This window comes from Cajanus cajan, chromosome 11 (assembly GCF_000230855.2).
Source record: "Cajanus cajan strain Asha chromosome 11, NIPB_CcT2T_4, whole genome shotgun sequence".
Lineage (NCBI taxonomy): Eukaryota > Viridiplantae > Streptophyta > Magnoliopsida > Fabales > Fabaceae > Cajanus > Cajanus cajan.
This window is the reverse complement of record NC_138527.1, coordinates 39,067,489-39,090,994: the sequence shown is the minus strand read 5'-3', so window position 1 is coordinate 39,090,994 and position 23,506 is coordinate 39,067,489. Positions and strand designations below refer to the sequence as shown.

General features: G+C 30.8%; 1 protein-coding gene across 5 annotated transcripts; it reads left to right on the top strand.

The window, feature by feature from the left end:
* The first annotated feature begins 8,611 nt into the window (after positions 1-8,611).
* SUVR5 (histone-lysine N-methyltransferase SUVR5) lies at positions 8,612-23,506 on the top strand. Of its 5 annotated transcripts, none has more exons than XM_020360651.3 (12): positions 8,629-8,974; positions 12,213-12,732; positions 13,027-13,329; positions 13,486-13,596; positions 14,878-14,988; positions 17,354-20,149; positions 20,418-20,579; positions 21,034-21,150; positions 21,231-21,334; positions 21,420-21,557; positions 22,140-22,227; positions 22,704-23,506. In XM_020360651.3, exons 2-12 carry the CDS (start codon positions 12,283-12,285, stop codon positions 22,809-22,811), a joined length of 4,488 nt encoding a protein of 1,495 aa, XP_020216240.2. In that variant the 5' UTR covers positions 8,629-8,974; positions 12,213-12,282; the 3' UTR covers positions 22,812-23,506. The 5 variants fall into 5 exon arrangements, with proteins under 5 accessions (XP_082923697.1, XP_020216240.2, XP_020216239.2 ...); XM_020360650.3 differs by having other exon boundaries at positions 12,193-12,732; XM_020360652.3 differs by lacking the exon at positions 8,629-8,974 and adding an exon at positions 9,168-9,266.

Genomic DNA, 23,506 nt, shown 5'->3' with positions numbered 1-23,506 from the left:
TATAGTTTATTTAAGGTTATCTAATTAAAGCTTCCGGTATAGTATATATAATAAATAACAAACTTCAATTAATCTAACTTTTGCTGCATGCCAACTCGTTCCTCTGCATGAACAAACTGCTCCAACATGGAGTTAGTATAGGTAAATGAATTTGAAGGCATGAAATCACGTGTGAAGCAAGAACAAACTGGCTTTTTGCATATGGGGATTTTGACAAAAGGGACTGACATCCTTGTGGTTCCACTTCAACAGGCTTTATCTATCTTTAGTCTAATCCTAGTGAAGAAGATGGCAAGCTCCTAGCATCATCCTGGAACCACCTCATTGTCTTCATGTCCTTTTTCCTTTTCCTCTTTACTTTCTTTCCATAACACTTCTCTCATAAATTTCCGGGTGCTTACTCACACAACTGTAGTTCTTACATTCACACCACGCATTCATGCATGCCTGTATGCCGGACGAATCGAGATAAGTTTGCTTGTATTCCTATCCCTCCGAAATCCAACGGATAAAAATATCCGACAAATATGAAGAGAAGATCGAATCAACTCAACTTGTTAGCATGTTAAATTATAAAATTAAAAAAAGTTTACAGCTACAATCAAGTCATATTTTACTACATATATTTCAAAACAAATGTATAAATATCAATATAATACTATGTTAAAGAAAATATTATTTATTAATTTAAAATTTATATTATTATTATATAATTATTTAAAATTATTAAATATATGACATTGAAATGACTTGAAAACTTATCTAAATTTGTCCCATTCGTTAAACTTAAACTAATCAAAAGTTTCTTTGAGTTGAGTTAGGGCATTCACAATGCAGAAACTTATGTTCCATTGTTCTTCCAAAAATCTCATTGTATAAGATCTTCTATTGTGGATAATTTCATTTAAGCAGCAGAGGCTTATGGAAGAATCGATGTGTTTCGATTTTTTTAAATTAAAAATTAAATTTATATAATAAAATATTATAAAATCTAGTATAACTTTTATTAACATTATAAATTAAATTTTTTGAAAAAAAAATAACGTTATTGACATAATATATATTTATTATAACATTGTAAAATTATTTTTTTAATATAATTTTATATATCAATACTCATTATACATTTTTTACTCATTCACTTCCTAATTTTTCTTCTTTTCTTTCACTCTTTATATGCTTAAATTTTCTTAACATTAAGATTTTATAGTGTTCCTTCAAATGGAATCCAACGATTCATCTTACGAAGAGGATCTTAAGGATGAAATCATTGAAGAACTATACGCGAGGTTGGTAATGAAGAGACAACAAACAAGTACACGTAGGTGAAGACGAACTCATATTGAAAGGATTCGTGAAGGGCAAGCTTAATTGTTCAATGACTACTTCTTCAACAATCCAGTATACATAGAAGAACAATTTCGATGATGATTTTGAATGCGAAGGAATGCGTTCCTTCTCATTGTATAAGCCTTAAGCAATCATGATGAGTATTTTCAAATAAGAGTTGATGCAACCGGAAGAAAAAGTCTTTCTCCATTGAAAAAATACACTAATTTTATTTGTATATTAGTATATGGATCGCTTGCTAATAATGTTGACGATTATGTGTGAATTGGAGAAAATACTACAATAGAATGCTTGAGTAAGTTAATTTGTTCATGATATTTGTCAAATCTTTGGAGCAAAATACTTAAGAAGACCTAACAATAATGACATTCAACACCTACTTCAAATAGGAGAGAGACACGATTTTCCAAGTATATTAGGTAGTATAGATTATATGCATTGGAAATGAAAAAATTGTCCAACGGCATGAAAAGATCAATATTGTCATGGTGATCATGAAAATCCACAATCATGCTTGAAAGAATGATATCACAAAACTTATGAATATGACATGCATTTTTTGGGGTTACGAGTTCAAATAACGACATCAATGTACTTAACAAATCTCGTGTGTTTAATGAAGTTTTGGAGGGATAAGCCCCAAGGGTGCAATATATGGTGAATAAAATCCAATATGACATGGGGTATTTAACAAATAGTATTTATTCTTAATGAATTACGCTAATTAAGACTATCTCAATGCCACAAAGAGATAAAAAAAAATTGTTTGTCCAACATCAAGAAGAAACAAGAAAGGATGTGGAGCATGCATTTCGAGTGCTTCAATCTTGATTTGCAATTATACGTGACCTTGTGTGTGTTTGACACATAGATACAATCAAGCATATATTATATGCATGCATCGTGTTGCATAACATTATTGTGAAAGATGAATGACACACATATAATGGTAATTTTGATTATTTTTATGAACATTTTAATAATGATGTCTCAACAACCAACATACATAATGCTCTTTATCCAAATTTTGTATCATATGTAGAAAGGAGAACACTTCCTAATAGACAATGTCATTGTCAATTTCAAGTTGATCTTATACAAAATATATAAGAATGTTTTGGAAATGATAGTTTTCAAAATTAGTTATTACTTTAATTGTGTACTTTTTTAACTTTGTAATTTTTATATTATTGTAATTATGTAATTTAGTTGGCTTCATCATTTAAAATAAAATTTAATTTAATTAAATTTTTTTTATATCATGAAAATATATTTTACAAAATAGTAGAATAAAAAATCACTTAATTTATAACTTAATAAAAAAATTATTAATGTAAACATATAAATCTCATTTAAAAACCTTAAAAAGAAATCTCCTTTGGAGATCGTCTTTAGTGCCACACGAAGTTCATGGACACTCTGCATAAACCTTCGCTGTAAGCAATGATATAGTCATGAAGTTATTTATCTGTATGCTGTGAAGTTTTTAACTTCTATATATAGTGACCACCCTTCACATCAAGAATATTCAGTACGTACGTCTAACACTAAAACCTAGAAGTTATAAACACATGATGAACCAGTCATTGAACCACATTCTCAATTATAGAAAAAATAATAATTTTAGTTAAATTTCAACCTAGTTCACTTAACTCGTGAACTAAACGAGTTTGAGTCTAAGTGAGTTGGGTTAACTTGTTTAACCCACTATTAAAAAAATATTATATTTTATGTAATTTTTATTTAAATTTTGATTTATGTTTTTTTATGTATTTATATTTGAAACAACGATAGACTTAATTTTGGGATATACATAATTATAACTCTTTATTTTATTTATAAAAAATATAAACATATAATTAATTAATTTATTTATTTTAAAAAATCTGGTGATGTAAACCACCTAATTCACCGACCTGTGGTGGGTCAAATGAGGTTGAAATTTTTCTGACTCACCAAAAAGTGAACAGGATTAGGTTGATTTGTTTAAAGTAATAATCTATGGTGAGTCAACCGGTGGGAGCCAACTTAATTCATTTTGACACATCTAAATAAAATCAATTTTCTTTTTATTTTATTCACTATTATAGTGTTTTATATTTGCGAGTCATTATTATGGTGAAAATCATCTACTAAGAAAACATATGTTTGATTATATTTATTGAAAGAACATTTTTTTGGTAATGTCTACTACAGGTGAAAATGTTATTTTTGAAGGGACATTAAAATGATCTAATTATATTTACTATCCAATCTTTCAAGAAAAAAAATTGAACAAAATGGAATTAATATCTGTTAAGAATCAAATTGAGCTTATTTTACTTTTATCGAAACTAATTTAATACATAAAATTTGAAGGACCAAAAACGAATTTATTTTTTTGAAAGGAACTAATTATTTTTTCATTTATCACGTGTATTTCTATTTGTCACATAGGGGAATGCCAATAATAAAGTTTGAAAAAAAATTGATTTTAACATATTATAATTTCAAAGGGGCTAATTTAATAATAAATAAATAAAAAATCATAAACGAATTTAATTTTTTTTAGAGAAATTAAAAATAACTTTTATCCTAATAATAAACTATAAAACATCTGAAAAACAGTTTCCACTGGGATGATGCCGAAGTTATTTTTTATGCAAAAAAAAAAATGGTCACAATAAGTATGTATAGTTTGAAGAGAAAATCAGACACACGCTTGTAAATGACTATTAAAAATTTAAATTATAATTATCAATATACTAATAATCATAAAATTTTAAATATGTTTTTATTCATATAAATTAATATTATTTTTATTTTGGTCATTATAATTTTTAAAAAAATAATTATTGTATATTTTATTTATTTTTATTTGTTCATTTTTATTTTATTTTAATCCTTATAATATATATGTTTTTATTTTAGTCTCTATAATATTTTGTTTATTTTGAATTAGTCCTTTTAAAAAATACTAGTAGAAACCAAAAACAAATTATTAATATTATAAAGATAAAAAAATATTACAAAGATTAAAACAATAATAATAATAATAAAAAAAGAAATTTTACAATAATCATTTAAAAAATAACTTAAAAGGGCGAAAACCAAAATAGTGACATATTACATGCACCAAGAGTCAATCGAAAAATAAATAAATAAATCAATATTTATTCTATTTATTTCAGGGCTCATGATATATACACCTCCTTTTTTTTTATAAGTACACCTCCTTTATTTTATTTTTTAAAAAAAATTATAAAATATTATAATTTTTTTTAATTTTTTAAATTTTACACTTCCAACTTTTAATTATCTACTTTCTTCTTTTATTTCACATACTTTTTTTTCTCTTTTAAATTTCACATGCTATCAAAATAGGTGGGGTGAAAAAAAGGTAAAGGGAGGTGCATGTAAAAATTGAAAAAAAGAGGAATGATGTGTGAAAAAATATTAAAATTAAATGTTGTGAATGTAAAATTAAAAATTAAAAAAAAAAATAGAAATATTTTAAAAAAATTAACTTCTTTTTAAAAGGAGGTGTACTTATAAAAAAAAGGAGGTGTATATATCATGAACCTTATTTCAGAGTAGCCCGAATCAACTGGCCCAAATCCTTAGATCAAATTAGATTGGGCCAGTCCAAGTGAAGCACCTATACATACCAACATTCTTCACATCTCTCGTGTGATTCATGTCACCTAGTTATGACTTATGACTTACTTGCATGCTGCATCTTAATTACATAAATGATTTTTTTTTTCTTTCCTATCCCATACACAATTTAAATAGGTTATTGACGTAACAAATAGAAATTTTTTATGTAACAAAAATTTTATTTTCTATTTTAATCCTTTAATACCTTATTAATAGAATACATAATTACAATTTAATTAACGTAGCTCCGTCGGATCAAGTATATTATTTACTTTCACTCCGTAATTACCCATACGACGGAGAAGAGCAACATCATTGTCCAAAAAAAAGTAAAAAATCAAACTCACAATTCAAAAGCTCCGTTCTACAATTTTCTCATAATATTTACTTGTAACGAGATTAAAAAAAACAAAAAAAAAAAACAAGTGTATGATTATCGATCACTAAAATCAACTTAATAGTGATGATTGAATTAGTATACACAAAAATTTAGATTCAAATTTTAGTTACCTTTATTATAATTATGATGGATAAAAAAAGAAGATAAAATAAGATATTTGTTGTGATGTTTAGGATTTATGTTTTAAAGTTTAATAATTGTTAAATTGTACTTTTACTTATTTTATATAAATTGTATTATTTAATTTATATTTTAAATTTTAAATTTTATAATTTGAATCATTAAATTTTATAAAATTCATAATTTTGATCTCAATTTTATTCATTAATTTTTAAAATTGTAATGTTAATTATGATTTGATATGGGATGATTGACATGATAATTACTATTTAATAAAATTTACTATAAATTACACTTTTAGATTTTATTTATATTTAATTTTCATCTTATTTTATAATTTTTACGAGATAAAAATAAAACTAAGAGTAAAACTTAACACAAATACTTTTAACAATTATTTGTCATGTCATTTATTTAATGTGAGGTAATAATCAATGATATAATTTTTATGATTAGCAAAAGAAAGTTTATTAAAAGAATCAAAATTGCATATTTTATAAAATTAAGATAATAAAATTAGGAAATTAAAAAGTAAAAAGCCAAAATTACAAAATTACAAATTGGAGACAAAAATATAATTTAACCTAAAATCTTTCCATATATTAAAAAGGATAAATTAAAATCCTCCACAAATCAATTAATTTATCATTTTTCTTATTCCTTCATATCATTCTCTCTTCGTAAAATCTTAACTTCTATTCTTTTGTCTAACTTTGTGTGTTTTTTTATCCTATCTCAAAACTTTAAATACACACATATAATAACAACATCTCGTATAATGAAAAATAAGAACAATTTTTTTAGATTAAAATAAATAATTTATATTAGAAGATTATAAATAAAATAACCATATATTATTATTATAAGAGTTAATTACCTATACACTGTCAGTGTAATGTTTTTTTTACATTGACAACCAATCATATCTTTTAATAGTGACATGTCAGTTGCTTATTTAATGAAATAATAATAAAATAAAACAATTTTAAAAGATATGATTGGTTTCTAGTGTAAAAAACTTTACACTAACAGTGTAGGGATGATTAACTCTTATTATAATTGTTTGTATCATAACTATTACGACAATTATCATTATCATTACCATTATTAACATTGTTATTACTACTATAATTACTATTATTACTATTATTATTCTAACATTATTACTATTATTACAATAATTTTTGTTATTACGATCATTATTATTATTGTTGTCGTTATTATTATCATTGTGATTACTCATCAGAATAATATATTTCATCATTTTTTAATCCAAGTTGTTCTCATAATAACAAATATACTAAACCAACAAAATGTTAGATAATAATACTATATTATGTTAATGCAACCAACAACGAATAACAAAATAAAATAATTTATCTATTCTATTTTTCATACTTTTTATACTTTATCCTATCTTTTTTATATTTTAATTATTAAATTTGAATCTTGTTACTGTTATTATAATTTTAATAGATAAAAAAAATAATTTTAAAATAAAATTTCCTGATAAAAACCAATAACATTTAAACGATAAAATTCATCAAATAGAACTGATGATATTGTTTTATAACCGTGTGTTATTTTTTATCCAACCCTATGAAAGAAAAAGAAATAGATCTTGCTGTGTAACTGAACAAATATAATTTTTTGACTTAATAATATTTTAAATCTAATACCAAAAACAATAGCATTAATAAAAGTCATTATACATAATGACGTAACAATTATATAAACTTTAGATTTTACTTTTATAAAACGAGAGAATTACACTTAAAAAAAATAAATGTAACAATAACTATTAATTAAAAAAATAATGATTGATATTATAAATAATTTTAGATTTAATTTTGTAAAAATTTAATTTTATCACAAATCTTAATCATTTATTTTGAATAAAAAATTATGAATACACTTTATATTTTAAAATACACCTCTCGAGCTAAATTAAAAAACTAAAACTGTCAAAATTATTTTAAAATCTGTGAGTTGTGGGTCGATCAGACTCACCATAGTTTAAAAAGTTTTTTTTAGTTTATGTTTTGCATGATTTTTTACTAAAATATTTTTACGATAAATGATATATAGGATAATTTTGGAAATATAATACAAATAGTTAAAATATAAAAATTACAATAATTTAAAATTACATTTTTGTGTATTTTAATTTGATTACTTTAAAGTTTTATAAAAAAACGAAAACAAAAAACAATGATTTTTAAATATATGAAAATTTTAAAATATTCTATTATATTTTTTTAAAATAATGGTAAAAATAAAAGTAAAAATAAGTTATATATATATATATATATAAATTTTCAATTTCTGTATATCATATCAATATATATTTGAATTATTCTTATAAACTAATATTTTGAAATCTTAATTAAATAACAAATTTGCATCATTTATATAAGGAGAAAATTATTTACTTACAGATTTCTATAATTATTATTATATTAATAATATCAAATGCAATATTAATATCTTTAAGTTTTTTTTATATATTAATATTTTAATATATGGAAATTGGCGTGCAAGTGGTCCACTGGCTCATGAGTCCATGTCCACAACCAATCTAATTCCATTTCTAAGTCACATATACGACATCGTTTGGTATTCGATGGCCGTCGTTACAACCAAAGTCAAAGTGCATTGTTTTGGTGTGACCTTTCTCTTTAACCCACATTTCACCAAATTACCATTTCCTTCCCTCGCATCGCATCTCGATGCCCACGATGCCCCTTCCCCATCCCAATCTTTTTTTTTTTCCATGTTTTTTCAATATATATTATATAATATTCCATTAATACATTATTAACCAAATTGGTACATAAATCATTAACCAAATCTATAAATGAAAATGCCCGCTAGATCTTATGGAAAATAAAAACTCCGCTTCAAGATTGAAGAGACGTGACTATAGAGTATAGACACTTACGGAAATAAAAAATAAAAAATTCGCAGTTGGAGACTCCCGCGAGCATTAGCTGCAGAACCCTTACCAAAGGTCTCAAAGCCCCTATTTGTAGGATAGGACCCATCTTTTGTTAGCTTTGATTCTTTTAACCCCACCACCCACCTTTCAATTGCTTTGTAATGTTTTCCATTTATCAATTTCTACCCCCACCCCATCAAATCACCCTTTAATTTAATATTATAAATAATTTTTGCTTGTGATTTAATTTGGGCACGGGACCTGACCCCATCCACCACCTCTTTCATCCAATGTCTAAAACCTAGAGCCGCACTTATATATATAAAAATTATCAATATCAATATGACCTATCTATCTATCACTAAGCAATAGCCACAGTGAGTGTGCGACGCATCGATTAGGGAAAAGAAGACACAACATTTTTCACATAAAAAACGAATTTCACCCACCCACCCATCACCACCCTCTAATAGACCCAGCAAAATACTGACCTCCCTGCGTAAACTTCCCCCACTCCTATTATTAAGGTACATTACCACGACCCCCTTTCCTACTTCTTTTTTATTCTCTTAATTTTGCCTTAGCCAAAGTCTATATTTTATGTCACATTTTTTTTCCAGTCAATTTGGTTATGGTGTCTGACCTAGCTCATCTCTTGGATGTATATATTTTGTGTACCTTATGTATTATATGGCAACAAATTATTAAAAAAAAAAATCTCTATAGGTAACAGAAAAAGACGTACTAGTAATGGCAGGAGGGAAGATCTTACCCCCTTTTGGTTCAACGTTTTAAGGAGCCCCTCTATTAAGTGTCGAGGTTATAATTGATGCCCGGTTTTACTTTTATGATTCTGCATATCTTTTTCATTTTTGAGACATGCAGTTACATTTTCATCATCTTATAGACTATGATTTTGGTTAGGGTTTATCATCGTGTTACTAGCGTACCCACAATAATGCAGGGATTTAATCCGATTTTACTATTGGGTCTTCGTCATTAAGGGTTTTGGAGGTGAATGTAATTTATAAGGATCTAGAACGTTAATTGGGACGTGCCTGTGGTATGTTGTGCTTGTGAAATCTGAGAACATCAAAGTTTTTTCTCTGAACAATGTTTTTTGTTGTTGTGGATTTACGCCCGCTGGGGACTTTGATCATTTGATTCGTACCTTAGTGGTGGAATAAATTTATAATAAAATAAAATAAAATTGGGGGTGGGGGTTTAAGGGTTGGAGGGATAAACTACCATTGCCAGATATAAATGATGCAATTGGCAATTTCTGGCTCTCTGTTTTCATTTTCGTTATTCACGTCACAAAATCACCATGTTTATTGTTTCTCTTTGCCTGGATTTGGTTTGGGAATCTTATTTTGACACGAATTATACGAAAAAATATATTAGAGTTTGGGCTTAGACATTAATTATTTCATAAATTCTTGAAATAAAAACATTAATTTCTCTAAATGCTAATATAGCAGGAATCTACTTGAACTCAACGTAATTACTTGGAATCATGACATTTTTTTGGCAGTGCGTTTATTAGTTCAAATTTCCATAAAAGAAAAATTAGTTATTAGGCGTGAACTATTTTCTTTCAAAATTTACAAATGCTGATTTTTAATATTTTTATTTATTTTTACAAATCATGCTTAACTTATTAACGAATTTTGTCATTGGGGGCACTAATCAAGAAAATATGGATTATTCTGTTAGTTCACATTGAACTGATTGAAACACCCCCCCCCCCCCCCCCCCCCCCCCTCCACCACTATGATTATGCTGTTGATTCTCACTATAATTATCTGCATTCACATTTTTGTATGACGATAAAATTTATTTTTGAATTTGTTGATTTTTGTTTTATGAACTCAATAATGCCATTGCCTTGTGCGGTCATAAAAAGAATCCATTAACAAGTGCGCTAATTGGTGAAGAAATAATTTCATTTTACTTACTACTAGTTAAATGAAACTACACTGAAATGGAATTGAATTAAATCTTGGACAAAATAAGATGCTTTTATTTAGCTCACAATGTGTTCGTGCTTCATATTTTAACATCAATGAATTCTAAAAAAATTAACTATTAACAATTATAAAATATTGCCTATGAAATCTTTCTTTTTCGGGTGTAACTCTGTTGTCGTTAACTGTGTTATTCATGGAAGATTATTTATTTAGGCATGGTTCACTATACAAGCTGTTGCCGTTGTCCTGTTTCTGAGAATATTTTACAATTATATATGACCTATAGTTGTTAACTTCATTAGTGAATGATATGTCTAGAGGTTAAGTTCTGTTGTTGATGCTTATTCAAGAACACAATGAAATGCCTTAATTTTCTATTAAAGTTCAAATAATCTTGCTACTCCATGCTAGAATCAGGGATAGTGATGAACACACTCATGTGCACACGCACATTGGACATTCAATTCCCTAATCGCTATTAGTACTGCCAAAATTTGATTCTCATTCAAAACTAAGAAATTTTGTCAAGGTTAGTACGAGGGGTAAGGCATTTTTAGATGTGTTCCTGAACTCTGATAAAAAAAAACAAGGCATTTTTATGTGTTCCTGAATTGTCATCATCAATAGAAGCTAAAATGCAGAACCACTTGTCATCAATATATTAAACTAATAATTGCAGATATAATATAGTTTTAAATATGCATTATTTTCAAGCTCAATATGGTCCCTGATTCTAATATGGACCACTGTTGAGTAGCAAGGTTATTTGAATTACGATACAAAAATAGGAAATTTTAATATTAACCTCTAGAAATATCTGTCAATAGGTGAAACTAATTATGGATTTAAGATAATTCTTGTTGAATTTAGAGGAAATGGGTGCTACATCCTGAATTCTAATTCCTATGAAAACTAAATGCATCAAACATGTGATATATGAACCATTTAATGTGCGATACGTGAACTGCACCTTATTTCTAACAATTCTAAACTTGCACTCTTAACAAGGTAATTTGGTTCCTGTCTCCTTGATTCTACTATGAACTAGGGAGGTTATTTGAACTTCGATAGAAAAATAAGGCCTTTTGATTTGTGTGCTCATAAATAGACATCAAAGACAGAACTTAACATCCAGACATACCTGTCTATAGGGGAAATTAATTATTATGGTTCTAATAAATAAACATTCACATTCTAGTTGGTAATCAACCTTTTCCTTGAAATGGTCATAATGGCATAGATTCATTGCTTCAATGCTGCCAATTCATTAAGTCAGTAATTTAAGAAGGGAATTTGAATATGTTAATTCTTGTTTCTGGCTCTATCACCATATCATGTTTATATTTCATTATACGTTTTTGGAAAGCACTGAAATCTTAAAATAGAATTTCATAAGCTCTTATTGTTTTCTTCTACTTTCTTTTTCTTAGAATTTTGGACTAAATCTAGATGAGTTATAGGTTTGTTTTCTTCATGTCAAAGGACATAAATGGTGTTTTTACAAACTCGGCAACATATTGTTTGGATATATAATCTTTCTGTAATATCTTTAAAGGTTTGAGGGTGAGCGTTGGTGCAGCTAAGGTTACTATCTTGTGAGAACTAGATTCTAGTTGTAGAAAATTTTTCTGTACTTGCCCGATAAGGTTATGCAGATCTTAATTTAACATGCTTGTGCCACGAAGTTTCGATATAATTTTTTCCTCTTTTTTTTTGAACGTTTTTTTTTTTGTAAATTACCATGGCCAAAAATTCATTGTCTGACTTTTTCATAGAATGACATTTCCTTGAACAGCGTGGGGAGGTGCAGAGTCATCAGTCATAGCATGTATATCATATACGAAACTCTATTTTAGAATACTCTCATGGAAGTGCTTCCTTGTTCTGGTGTTCAATATGCTGGGGAATCTGATTGCCCTCAACAGAGTTCAGGAACAGCTTTTGTATATCAGGAAGAACCTAATTTCCCTGAAAATAGTGAACAAGTCAAATTGGCAGCTTCTCAACTGAATGAATCATCACATAAGATGCCCTTGCATCAGATAGAAAGGGAAGGTGATTTATCAACTAATTCAGATTGCCAATACATTGGAGCTTCATCTTGTGACTGTCAAGTGGATGACCATAATGAATATTGTGGTTTCCATGATTTTGAAGAAGACATGATAAATGAAGCTTGCTTGACATCTGATAACTCTATCGCTATTGTGGATACAATTGAGAGTGAATCACCAAACAACAGTAGGGATGGAGATTGGTCTTGTGCCGAACCCAAGTGGCTAGAGGGGGATGGATCTATAGCACTATGGGTCAAGGTAACCATAATTCTTTTTCTACATTGAGATTTTTTGTTGTTCATGTCTCTACTCTAGTTTCTTTAATTTTGTTTATGTATTAAAGAACTCTGAATTGACTACTCTAATTTATCTGGAATGCCTGATCATAATAAATTATCCATGAATATTTAGGATATCATTTTTTTTATGCCAGAAACCTCCTCAGGCATATTAAATTTAGCAGTTCAGAAGGTTTTCACTCTGTTAAAAAATGGAAAATCAAAATGCAAGCTTTGCTAATTTTCCATTCTGTGTTTTCTCTGTATTTTTTAGTGGAGAGGGAAGTGGCAGGCCGGTATCCGGTGTGCAAGGGCTGACTGGCCATTATCAACTTTGAAAGCAAAACCAACTCATGGTCGAAAGAAATATTTTGTTATATTTTTTCCAAACACAAGGATTTATTCTTGGGCAGACATGCTACTTGTTAGATCAATTGATGAGTTTCCCCATCCTATTGCATACAAGACTCATCAGGTGGGATTGAAACTGGTAAAAGACTTAACTGTTGCACGGCGGTTTATAATGCAAAAGCTAGTTGTTGGCATGCTGAACATGGTGGATCAGTTTCATTTCAATGTATGTGATGGTGATACTATTTCCTTTTCTCCACTCCCTATCTTGCAGTCTCTCTCTCCCCTCCCTCCCTCTCTCTCTCTCTCTCTATATATATATATATATATATATATTCATATATATAGGCTTTTGAACTGGAGATTTTTTCAATACATACAGGCTTTGACAGAAACTGCACGTGATGTGAAGGTCTGGAAGGAATTTGCCATGGAGGCTTCTCATTATAATGGTTATTCTGATTTTGGAAGAATGCTTCTAAAGCTGCATAATGTAAATTCCAATTCCTGATGATTGTTTATGGAATAGGGAGTATATTTTTGGTCTTTAACTTTGAGACTATTCAATATTTGTTTTATTAATGTATTGCAGTTATTGAATACAATTGTCTGGGTAGAGATGTTGACATGATTTAGTAATTAATACAGTTTTCTGACCCTTGGCATTGTTTTTGCTAAAACTGTAAGGAAGTAAAAATTTGCTAGGAAACTTAAATTGCTAAAATTTGTTTTATCATAATGTTTGAACTCCTCCTGGTTTATCGTGCTTTGTTGGGTTCATAAAAGATACACCCTGAGAGTCAGAAATCTCCAAAAATTGAGTGTGAGATTCCATTTAACGTAATCAAATGATGAAATGCTTTTGAGTTTTGAACTTTTGATTGATTTGCATTAAGTTTGTCTGTTATTATATATCTTTAAGTCAACTAAAAAGTGAAGAACTGCATGACTGTATTGTAGTTCTGGAACTTTAAGCACAAGGAATTAATCTTGAAATAAAAGCATTAATCGATAGGGTTCAAATGCATTGAAAGTTGCTTTACTGATAAAGATTTGGAGATATGTTGGAAATTGGAATAATGAAAACTAAGCATTAATCATTGTTTTGTGTATCTTTGGCATGTGAATTTTGGGCTTCATATCTGCTTTGGTTAATGCTGTATTTGCTAACATTTTCTAATACACGGTTTTATAGGCCTCTTATCCTCTCAATTTCAAAGTAGATTGTTTCTGCAAGCTTCTGATTATTTTTCTCAGATAGTAGTGGTTCTTGTTATAGCATGATAGAGGATATCTGACCACTTTCCTCCACTCCTTTGTATTACATGCTTCATGAGTCTAAAAAGACCTTTAGTATCATGCCGTAAAGCTAGCATGAATTAACTTAAACTATGCATGATATATTACATATTTCATTATGCTACCTTAAAATAAGGAGCAATTTAGTGTTTTGCTTGTGTTCTTTTATTAGATATGCTTGGCCCTTTAAGGTTTTATATCATGTACTTGGCTTAGCATATTTTACCTGTACTTGATAATTTGATCAAGTAAATCAATATTAGATTTGACTGATGGCTGAATGACCAACACGTGAAGTTGAAAGCTAATACCTACAGTACGATTTGCATAGTCTCTGCAATTTGTCAGTTGAGCTATATTGCTATAAAGTTTTGAGTCCTTATATTATTAATTTTCTTTATATAAATAAAATGATGATGAGTTTTTTTTATAACTTTCTCTGTGTGACTGTAGTACAATTTTTTTTCCCTTTCAGAGCATACTGCAGCACCATATAAATGCTGACTGGTTACAGCATTCTTATCCGTCTTGGGTTGAAAGATGTCAGAGTGCAAATAGCGCTGAATCAGTAGAGCTGCTGAAGGAGGTACGTTGTAATTTTGACTATCAATTCATATACCGAGAATCTAGAAAAATTGATTGTGTTTATGCTGCACGATAACTAGTGCAACTAGCATACTTTTGCACATAAAAGATGATATCAGTAAAAAACTACATAATATTGAAATGCATAAAATTTTTGAGTAGCTAAAGGATGCCACAGATTTTTTCACTCGTGTGTTATCTTGCTCCCTTTCTTTCATTAAAGCATTTGATGAAATGCATTCAAGCTCAGCTGCTTGCCCAGTCCATAGGACCATAACCCATATTATCAATAGAATTAGCAGAATTAGATCTAGAAATTTGATATTAAAAGGTTTTGAATTTTGATCATTATTTGTTTTGTTGGCATCCTGAATTTAGTCGTATTTTGACCTCCCCTAGTTGCCATTATAAACCAAAATGAATGTAAGTGGAATTTAGATCTTTTCCTGTTGCTGAGTAATAGGATATGGTCATGTTAGAGAGAGAAAGACACATTTTTATCAAATAAGAACCCACCACGATTGGTTGTAGGGTCCGACTAATTATATTTGATAAAATTGTCTTTCTTTCTCTAGCATGACCATATCCTATTATTCCTTTACAGTAGAGGATCAAAAATCCGAATTCAGTGAATAGTGAACCTTCCCTTCTGGTTCATTTCTACGGAAAATAAAATGTTTCTCATTACTGTAGACTATGCCTAGGCCATTCTCCTCTGCTTGTTTTGTTTATATTTAACTAATTATCTAACTTTTAACCTATAATGAATAAAGAAAAGAAAATTGAAGTCTTCAACCCAACGAACCCAATAGACTGATGCACTACAAAAAAGTAAAGTAATTAAATCATAAGATGAATACAATTTTCATAATGTTCTGTATCCTAGGTTTCAACAAATCTCCATAAATACACATTCTCTGTTTTAAAATATCTGTAATTTTGCAGAATGAATTTTGTATGATTTTATCTGTTGCTATAGAAAGCCAGAAACCAAATTTATTTTCCAAATTTATCGTTAACTCTTGTTATCTCCACTAAATGGAGTGAGAGATTCAGAGAAGACATAAATGAAGTGATAATGTTAAGTTGTGTATTTCAATAGAGGTTAATTTTGTCAGAAACAGTTGTATTTTCCTCCAACGGAAATTATTTAGTAACTTACTCAATTTGTCTTGAATAACCTGAAAGCACATATTTTGAAATAGAGGCAGTATCATTTAGCAAAAATATTTAAAGAAGGGATAGGATTTGAAAGGAGTGAAGTAGCAATTTGTTTCATTTAGTAGCAAACCTAACAATTAGCAATAAAACTTGGTGTATTGCATGGAGTGACTTGCAATTTAGGGATATCTGGTAGATGCTCTCAAGTGATCGGACTATTGGCTATGTTCCTATATGAATTCATTAAATACTGGTACTATATGTGTGCCCACTGCCCAGTACAGGTAAGAACCACATAGGAGTATCTCTATATCATAGCTACCAGTCAAGCTATTTTCAGTTATTGTGAAGGCTTGTTTCTGTAACCTTCAATTTCTATCATAGCTTATGAAAATAAACCCAAAACAAATTATATAGATTTTAATCTGTATAAATAGGATCATTCAAATGATCATAATATGCTTTCTCAGCACTTAGTAGAGATGCATCCAAGCATGGGCTATAAGAGACAAAGGGAGGTTCACCCAAAAGGTTAAAAGAGAGAGTATTGCTTCATCACTCAATGTTTTAGAAAGAAATAGAACAATCAATTGGTTCTGTTCTCATTATTTTAATTAAATTTCTTTAGTTTTAAAAAATAATTTGTGCTGTTTCAGTGCTTTAGTTTTGGAACCATAATAGTGTCTACTTCTATGCCTGGGCAGTAACCAGTTATACCTGGATATAACTACTATGAAAATTTTAAAAAAGAAAAAATATCCATACTTCAGTTTATGAATTATTTCATGAAATACTCTACTTAGCTGATATAGCCTCATTTATTTTTAGTGGTTTGTAATAAGAGGGGGGTTATAATTATACCGGTGTAACTTTTACTAAGTATTACACCCCTCAATAACTTTATATTAATTATAAATTTTGTAAATCCAACCGTTAAATTGAAAGTTCATATCACTTTATACGTGTATATCAAATTTTGTTAAAATTGAACAACAACTTAAAGGTAATCAAAGTGTTCATATTTTAGTGTGTTTTGAAATAGATGATGTGGCTAATGTGGTGCTTCTTTTAAGGTGCTTAAATTGAAATAATATGTCAAATTTTGAATACATTCAACAACAATTACACATGCCATGTTTCAAACAATGATCACAAATTTTTTGCTCAATATTTTGGTTGATTTTATTCCTTATCTTCTCTTCCAGGAATTGTTTGATTCTATTTTGTGGAATGGTGTCAATACTCTCTGGGACGCACCAGTGCAACCAACATTAGGTTCCGAATGGAAAACCTGGAAGCATGATGTAATGAAATGGTTTTCAACACCACCTTCCTTATTGATCAGCAAAGACATCCAGCAACAAAGTTCTGATGATTTGTACCAAGCAAACCTTCAAGTTTGTAGAAAAAGGGCCAAACTTGAAGTTCGTCGTGCAGATACACATTCTTCACAAGTGGAAATCAAGGCTCAAACTATTGCTCTTGACACCGACCCTGACTTTTTTAAGAATCAGGAAACTTTGAGCACATTAGCAACTGAGCCTTGCAAACAGGAAGGTGTTAGGGAGGTGTCTATGGCAACTGATTCACCTGGTAATTTGGAAAATAAATGGAATGAATTTGTAGTGGAGGCTGCTGATTCTGATTTCTTACATGCCAAAGAGATTGAATCAACACCTACAAATGGAATGAATGTTGCAAAATCTGTAGAACCTGGTAGTAAGAATCGACAATGCATAGCTTATATTGAAGCAAAGGGAAGACAGTGTGTGAGATGGGCAAATGACGGTGATGTATACTGTTGTGTACATCTATCCTCCCGATTTTTGGGCAGCTCAGCAAAATCTGAAAAGCCTGTTCCAGTTGATACCCCTATGTGTGAAGGTACAACTGTTCTGGGTACTAGATGTAAGCATCGTGCCCTACCTGGCTCTTTATTCTGTAAGAAACACCGGCCACATGCTGAATCAGAACATATCTCTAATTTACACCAGAATACATTAAAGAGGAAACATGAAGAAAATTATACCGGTTCAGAGGACACATTCTGCAAAGATTTGGTATTGGTAAATGTTGAAAGTCCACTGCAAGTGGATCCAGTGTCATCCATTGGTGGTGATTCCTTGCATGGAGAAAGCAACTTTAATGAGAAGCCTATGCATTCTGAAAATGATCGTAATGCAATGGAGTCACTGCACTGTATAGGCTCTCCTCCCTATGATAACAAGAATCCTTGTAGGGAAGGCCCCAAACGGTATTGCTTGTACTGTGAAAGACACCTTCCAAGCTGGCTTAAACGTGCAAGAAATGGGAAGAGTAGAATAGTATCAAAGGAAGTGTTCACAGAACTTTTGAGGGACTGCAGCTCATGGGAGCAAAAGGTATATTTGCATAAAGCATGTGAACTTTTTTACAGGCTATTCAAAAGCATTTTATCATTAAGAAACCCTGTTCCTAAGAATGTCCAGTTCCAGTGGGCTTTGACTGAAGCCTCTAAAGATTCTAGTGTAGGAGAGTTTTTTACAAAATTAGTTCATAGTGAAAAATCGAGGATCAAATTGATATGGGGATTCAATGATGACATGGATATATCCTCTTTCATGGAAGAACCACCTCTCTTGCCATCCACAATTAATGATAACTATGATAAGGAAAATTCCATCAAGTGTAAGATATGCTCCGCAGAATTTCCAGATGACCAAGCACTTGGTAACCACTGGATGGACAGTCATAAAAAGGAAGCACAATGGCTGTTTAGGGGCTATGCCTGTGCTATTTGCCTGGATTCATTTACTAACAAGAAAATGTTGGAAACCCATGTTCAGGAGAGACACCATGTGCAATTTGTTGAACAATGCATGCTTCTTCAATGCATTCCTTGTGGGAGTCATTTTGGAAATACTGAGCAATTATGGCAGCATGTTTTATCAGTTCATCCAGTTGATTTTAAACCATCAAAAGCTCCTGAGCAAAAAACTTTCTCTACTGGCGAAGATTCTCCAGTAAAACATGATCAGGGAAATTCAGCCACGTTGGAGAATAATTCTGAGAATACTGGTGGTTTACGAAAATTTATTTGCAGGTTTTGTGGGTTGAAATTTGACTTACTACCTGACCTGGGTCGACATCACCAAGCTGCTCATATGGGTCCTAATTTGGCCAGCAGTCGCCCTGTAAAGAGGGGAGTTCGCTATTATCCATATAGATTAAAATCTGGCAGACTAAGCCGCCCTAGATTTAAAAAAAGTTTGACAGCAGCATCATACAAGCTTAGAAATAAGGCTAATGCTAATTTAAAGCGATCCATTCAGGCAACAAACTCACTTGGAACTGGAGGAATAACCATACAACCTGATGTTACTGAAACAACAAACATAGGTAGATTGGAAGAAAATCAATGCTCAGCTGTTTCAAAGATTTTGTTTTCAGAGATTCAGAAGACGAAACAGAGGCCTAACAATCTTGATATTTTATCAATTGCTCGCTCTGCTTGCTGCAAAGTTAGTCTTGTAGCCTCACTGGAGGAGAAATATGGAATTCTGCCTGAAAAGCTCTATTTGAAGGCAGCAAAACTTTGCAGTGAGCATAGTATTTTGGTAAATTGGCACCATGAGGGGTTTATTTGTCCTAGAGGTTGTAAGGTGTCAAAGGATCAAGCTCTGCTATCTCCTTTAGCATCTCTTCCTAATAGTTCTGTGATGCCCAAGTCTGTGAATTTATCTGATCTTGCAAGTGATGAGTGGGAGGTGGATGAATTTCACTGCATCATCAATTCTCGTACTTTAAAATTAGGTTCACTGCAAAAAGATGTTATCTTGTGTGATGACATTAGCTTTGGAAAGGAATCAGTTCCAGTGACTTGTGTAGTAGATCAAGAACTTGTGCATTCTCTTCATATGAATGGGTGTAATGGACAAAATACAAACTCTTCTATGCCTTGGGAGACCTTTACCTATGTTACGAAGTCAATGCTTGATCAATCCCTTAGTCTGGATTCGGAGGTAGTTCTGTGACTTAATTTGTTCTTTGATCAAATTCTAGCCCAAGGCATAAAGAATCTAAAATATATCATATTCTACTAAGGTTTTTGTTTTTATTTGTAAAAGCTGTAGAGTCTAGACTGTTAAGTACACAGGCACACACATGTTACTTTTCTACCTTGTACATTTTTTTCATTCAAATTGAAGATATAAAGATTTCTGTACAATACACCATTACTTTAAATTAAACTGATTTTTAATATTCTTTAGCCTATCTGGTTATTGACAGAGTCTGCAATTGGGATGTGCCTGCTCTTACTCTACCTGTTGTCCTGAAACTTGTGATCATGTATACCTTTTTGGCAATGACTATGATGATGCAAAAGACATATTTGGGAAACCAATGCGTGGAAGGTTCCCATATGATGAGAATGGTCGAATAATCTTGGAGGTAAATTATTTCATCAATTAAACTGTTCTATATATAAAATCTGAGCTAAAAATTAATTTTGGATCTGTTAGGCTTTACCTTGTGATGATATATCCAGTACTTGCTAAGATCCTGAATAATATTATCTCTTTCAGCTTGTTACTTTTACGTATGTTTCTTTTTTCTAAGTTCATTTATAATCATTGCAATTTGCAAAAGTATTTTTGTTTAGTGTATTATAGTTGCTTTGAATGCGATGACTTAACTCTGTTGGCAATATCATGGTATAGGATCCTGTTCTGATTTTTGAGTTATATAGTATAATTTTACACTGATATTACATTATTACATGATCTTGCCTTTGAATTCCCTTCGTATATTGGTGGCATATACAGAAGATTTCTGCCTTTTATTCCTTATCTATTTACAAATTTTCCTTTTGTTCCATTCCGGGGTTTGTCCTAAAAAATTGCAGGAAGGCTATCTTGTCTATGAGTGTAACCATATGTGCAGATGCAATAAATCCTGTCGAAACAGAGTATTGCAGAATGGAGTCCGAGTCAAATTGGAAGTCTTTAAAACAGAGAAAAAGGTTACTCTTCTTCTGATTTAACTCAAATGCTTCTCAAATCACAAGGCTTGCTACATTGACTTTTGTGTTGTGATTTGTAGGGATGGGCAGTAAGGGCCGGTGAAGCTATTCTACGTGGCACATTTGTGTGTGAATACATTGGAGAAGTTTTAGATATGCAGGAGGCACGTGATAGGCACAAGAGGTTTACATTTCTTAAAGATGTAATTTCTTTTTTAAATTAGTTGATTTCCCCCCTCTTATACCGACCTGGTCTATATCAATACCAGATATGGCACAGAGCATTGCAGTTATTTCTACAACATCGATGCTCGTGTTAATGATATGAGCAGATTGATTGAAGGACAGGCTCAGTATGTAATTGATGCTACTAAGTTTGGAAATGTCTCAAGATTCATTAATCATAGGTGAGCATTTTGCTCTTTAAAATACTATTTGACTTAGTTTTGCTTGCAACATGGTTCTTTAATTGAATTTTTGCTAAAATTTTATGATTACCTTCCAAGGAATTTTCTTCAACCAGACTTGCATTACAGCACAGCAATTGTATGTTCTGAATTAATTTTTGGTTGGGGATGTTGCTTTTTCCACGATCAATGAACCATGATATTTCCTGCTATTGTTTTGTCTTATGCTATTACCCGAGTTGTTCAAAATGTGGTGGACAGTCACATTGTTATCAATTATCATTATCATGATGGCTGTTATCTGCTCCTTACTGAAATAGATTATATGTTAGGGAACTTGTGGTACTATTTTTTACTAGTGACAGTGAACACAGTGCTGTTTGTTCCACCCTTTTTTTCCTGGCAACTAATAAATATAGTAATGTGAGAAGAGCCTCACAATTATTTTTTTGAGCAACATTGATTTTGTTTAATTCAACAAAAGCATAAACTTTTTTCACTAGCAATTGTACACTGCATTCTGATTTTCACATCTAAATGTATGTTTTGTTGGTTTTCTCTTACCATTTATTGTTGTTTTAGCTGCTCACCAAATCTCGCCAATCACCAAGTTCTCGTGGACAGCATGGATTGTGAACGTGCACATATTGGTCTTTATGCAAGTCGGGATGTAAGTACTCTCTTCTATAGGGCTATTTCCTTGAAAATATTCCAACATCTGTGATGCTTGGCATTTTCTACAAGCAAATTTTTTCTTGATTTGGTATATGATATGATATATCTGATTTGTATGGGAAGAGACGAGCCAGAGAAAGGAACATGAGATGTGAAAAGAGTGTATCATAAAAGTATTGATGGTCATTACTCCATTAGATTGTTGCCTTGCACCAATGAATAAAAGAAGAAAAAAAAAAGGAAAAAAAAAAGAACAAAGGCTGCCTATTTATTGGCAAACACGTACGAAATTTGCTTTCCGTATTCTGGTTGATGGATGTATTATAATATGCATGGATATATGAAAAATCACACGACACTCCCTTGTTTGTGACGAACATTCAGTCCTGCATGTATGTTGTGAACAGTGGACAGACTTTTGAGTAGCTTCCTTGTACAAAATGGACATTTCACTTTGTTTCTTGTTGACAGATTGCTTTGGGTGAAGAGCTGACATATGACTTCCACTACGAGCTTGTGCCTGGAGAAGGATCTCCCTGTCTTTGCGAATCCTTGAAGTGTAGGGGACGCCTTTATTAGAACCCCAATCTGTGTTTAGTTGCAATGATATTTTCATGTCAATTCGGCCCCCAAATGACCTTCTCAACATTAAAAGATTCCAATTGGAACGTCCAACTCTGAAGGATTCTATTAGTCTTGATGTCTTCTAAAAGATGAGAACAAATCATTCACCTGAGGCAGGCTACTTGTAAAGGGAATCAGCTATAATTTACTGTCTCTCTCTGGTAAATCTCACAGGATTGAAATTGTTTGCCTTGTACAATCTGCCTCCATCACCCGCTGGTAGAGTAGGCTTGTTTTTTGCAGCATAGTGCACAGTTGTTCTCCTTTCTCTTAGTGCACAATTTTTCGCCAATTGAGTGCCTCATGTCATGAAATAATTCGTCAATCCCTCTCCTTTTCTCCCACCTCCCACCATGGAAAGAAAGCACCAAAAGAAGTCCAGCAAAAAAATATCTACTGTCAAAGCTGTCTGGAATGCCAATTGTTCGGATTTTCGTCAATTCATTTTTTTTCCACGTCATCATGTATGGTTCTCAATTTCTTTCAACTGTTTCGGGAATGTAAATATGTTCAATGTTTTAGCTTATTCGCTCCTCCTTTTCTTTGCCAAATAACTTATTCATAAAATTGGCTACCACGTAAATTGTGTCATTTAAAGACGAGTTCTGCATTTGCTCATTTTTATTTAAACCAGTCAGTACCTTTTATAA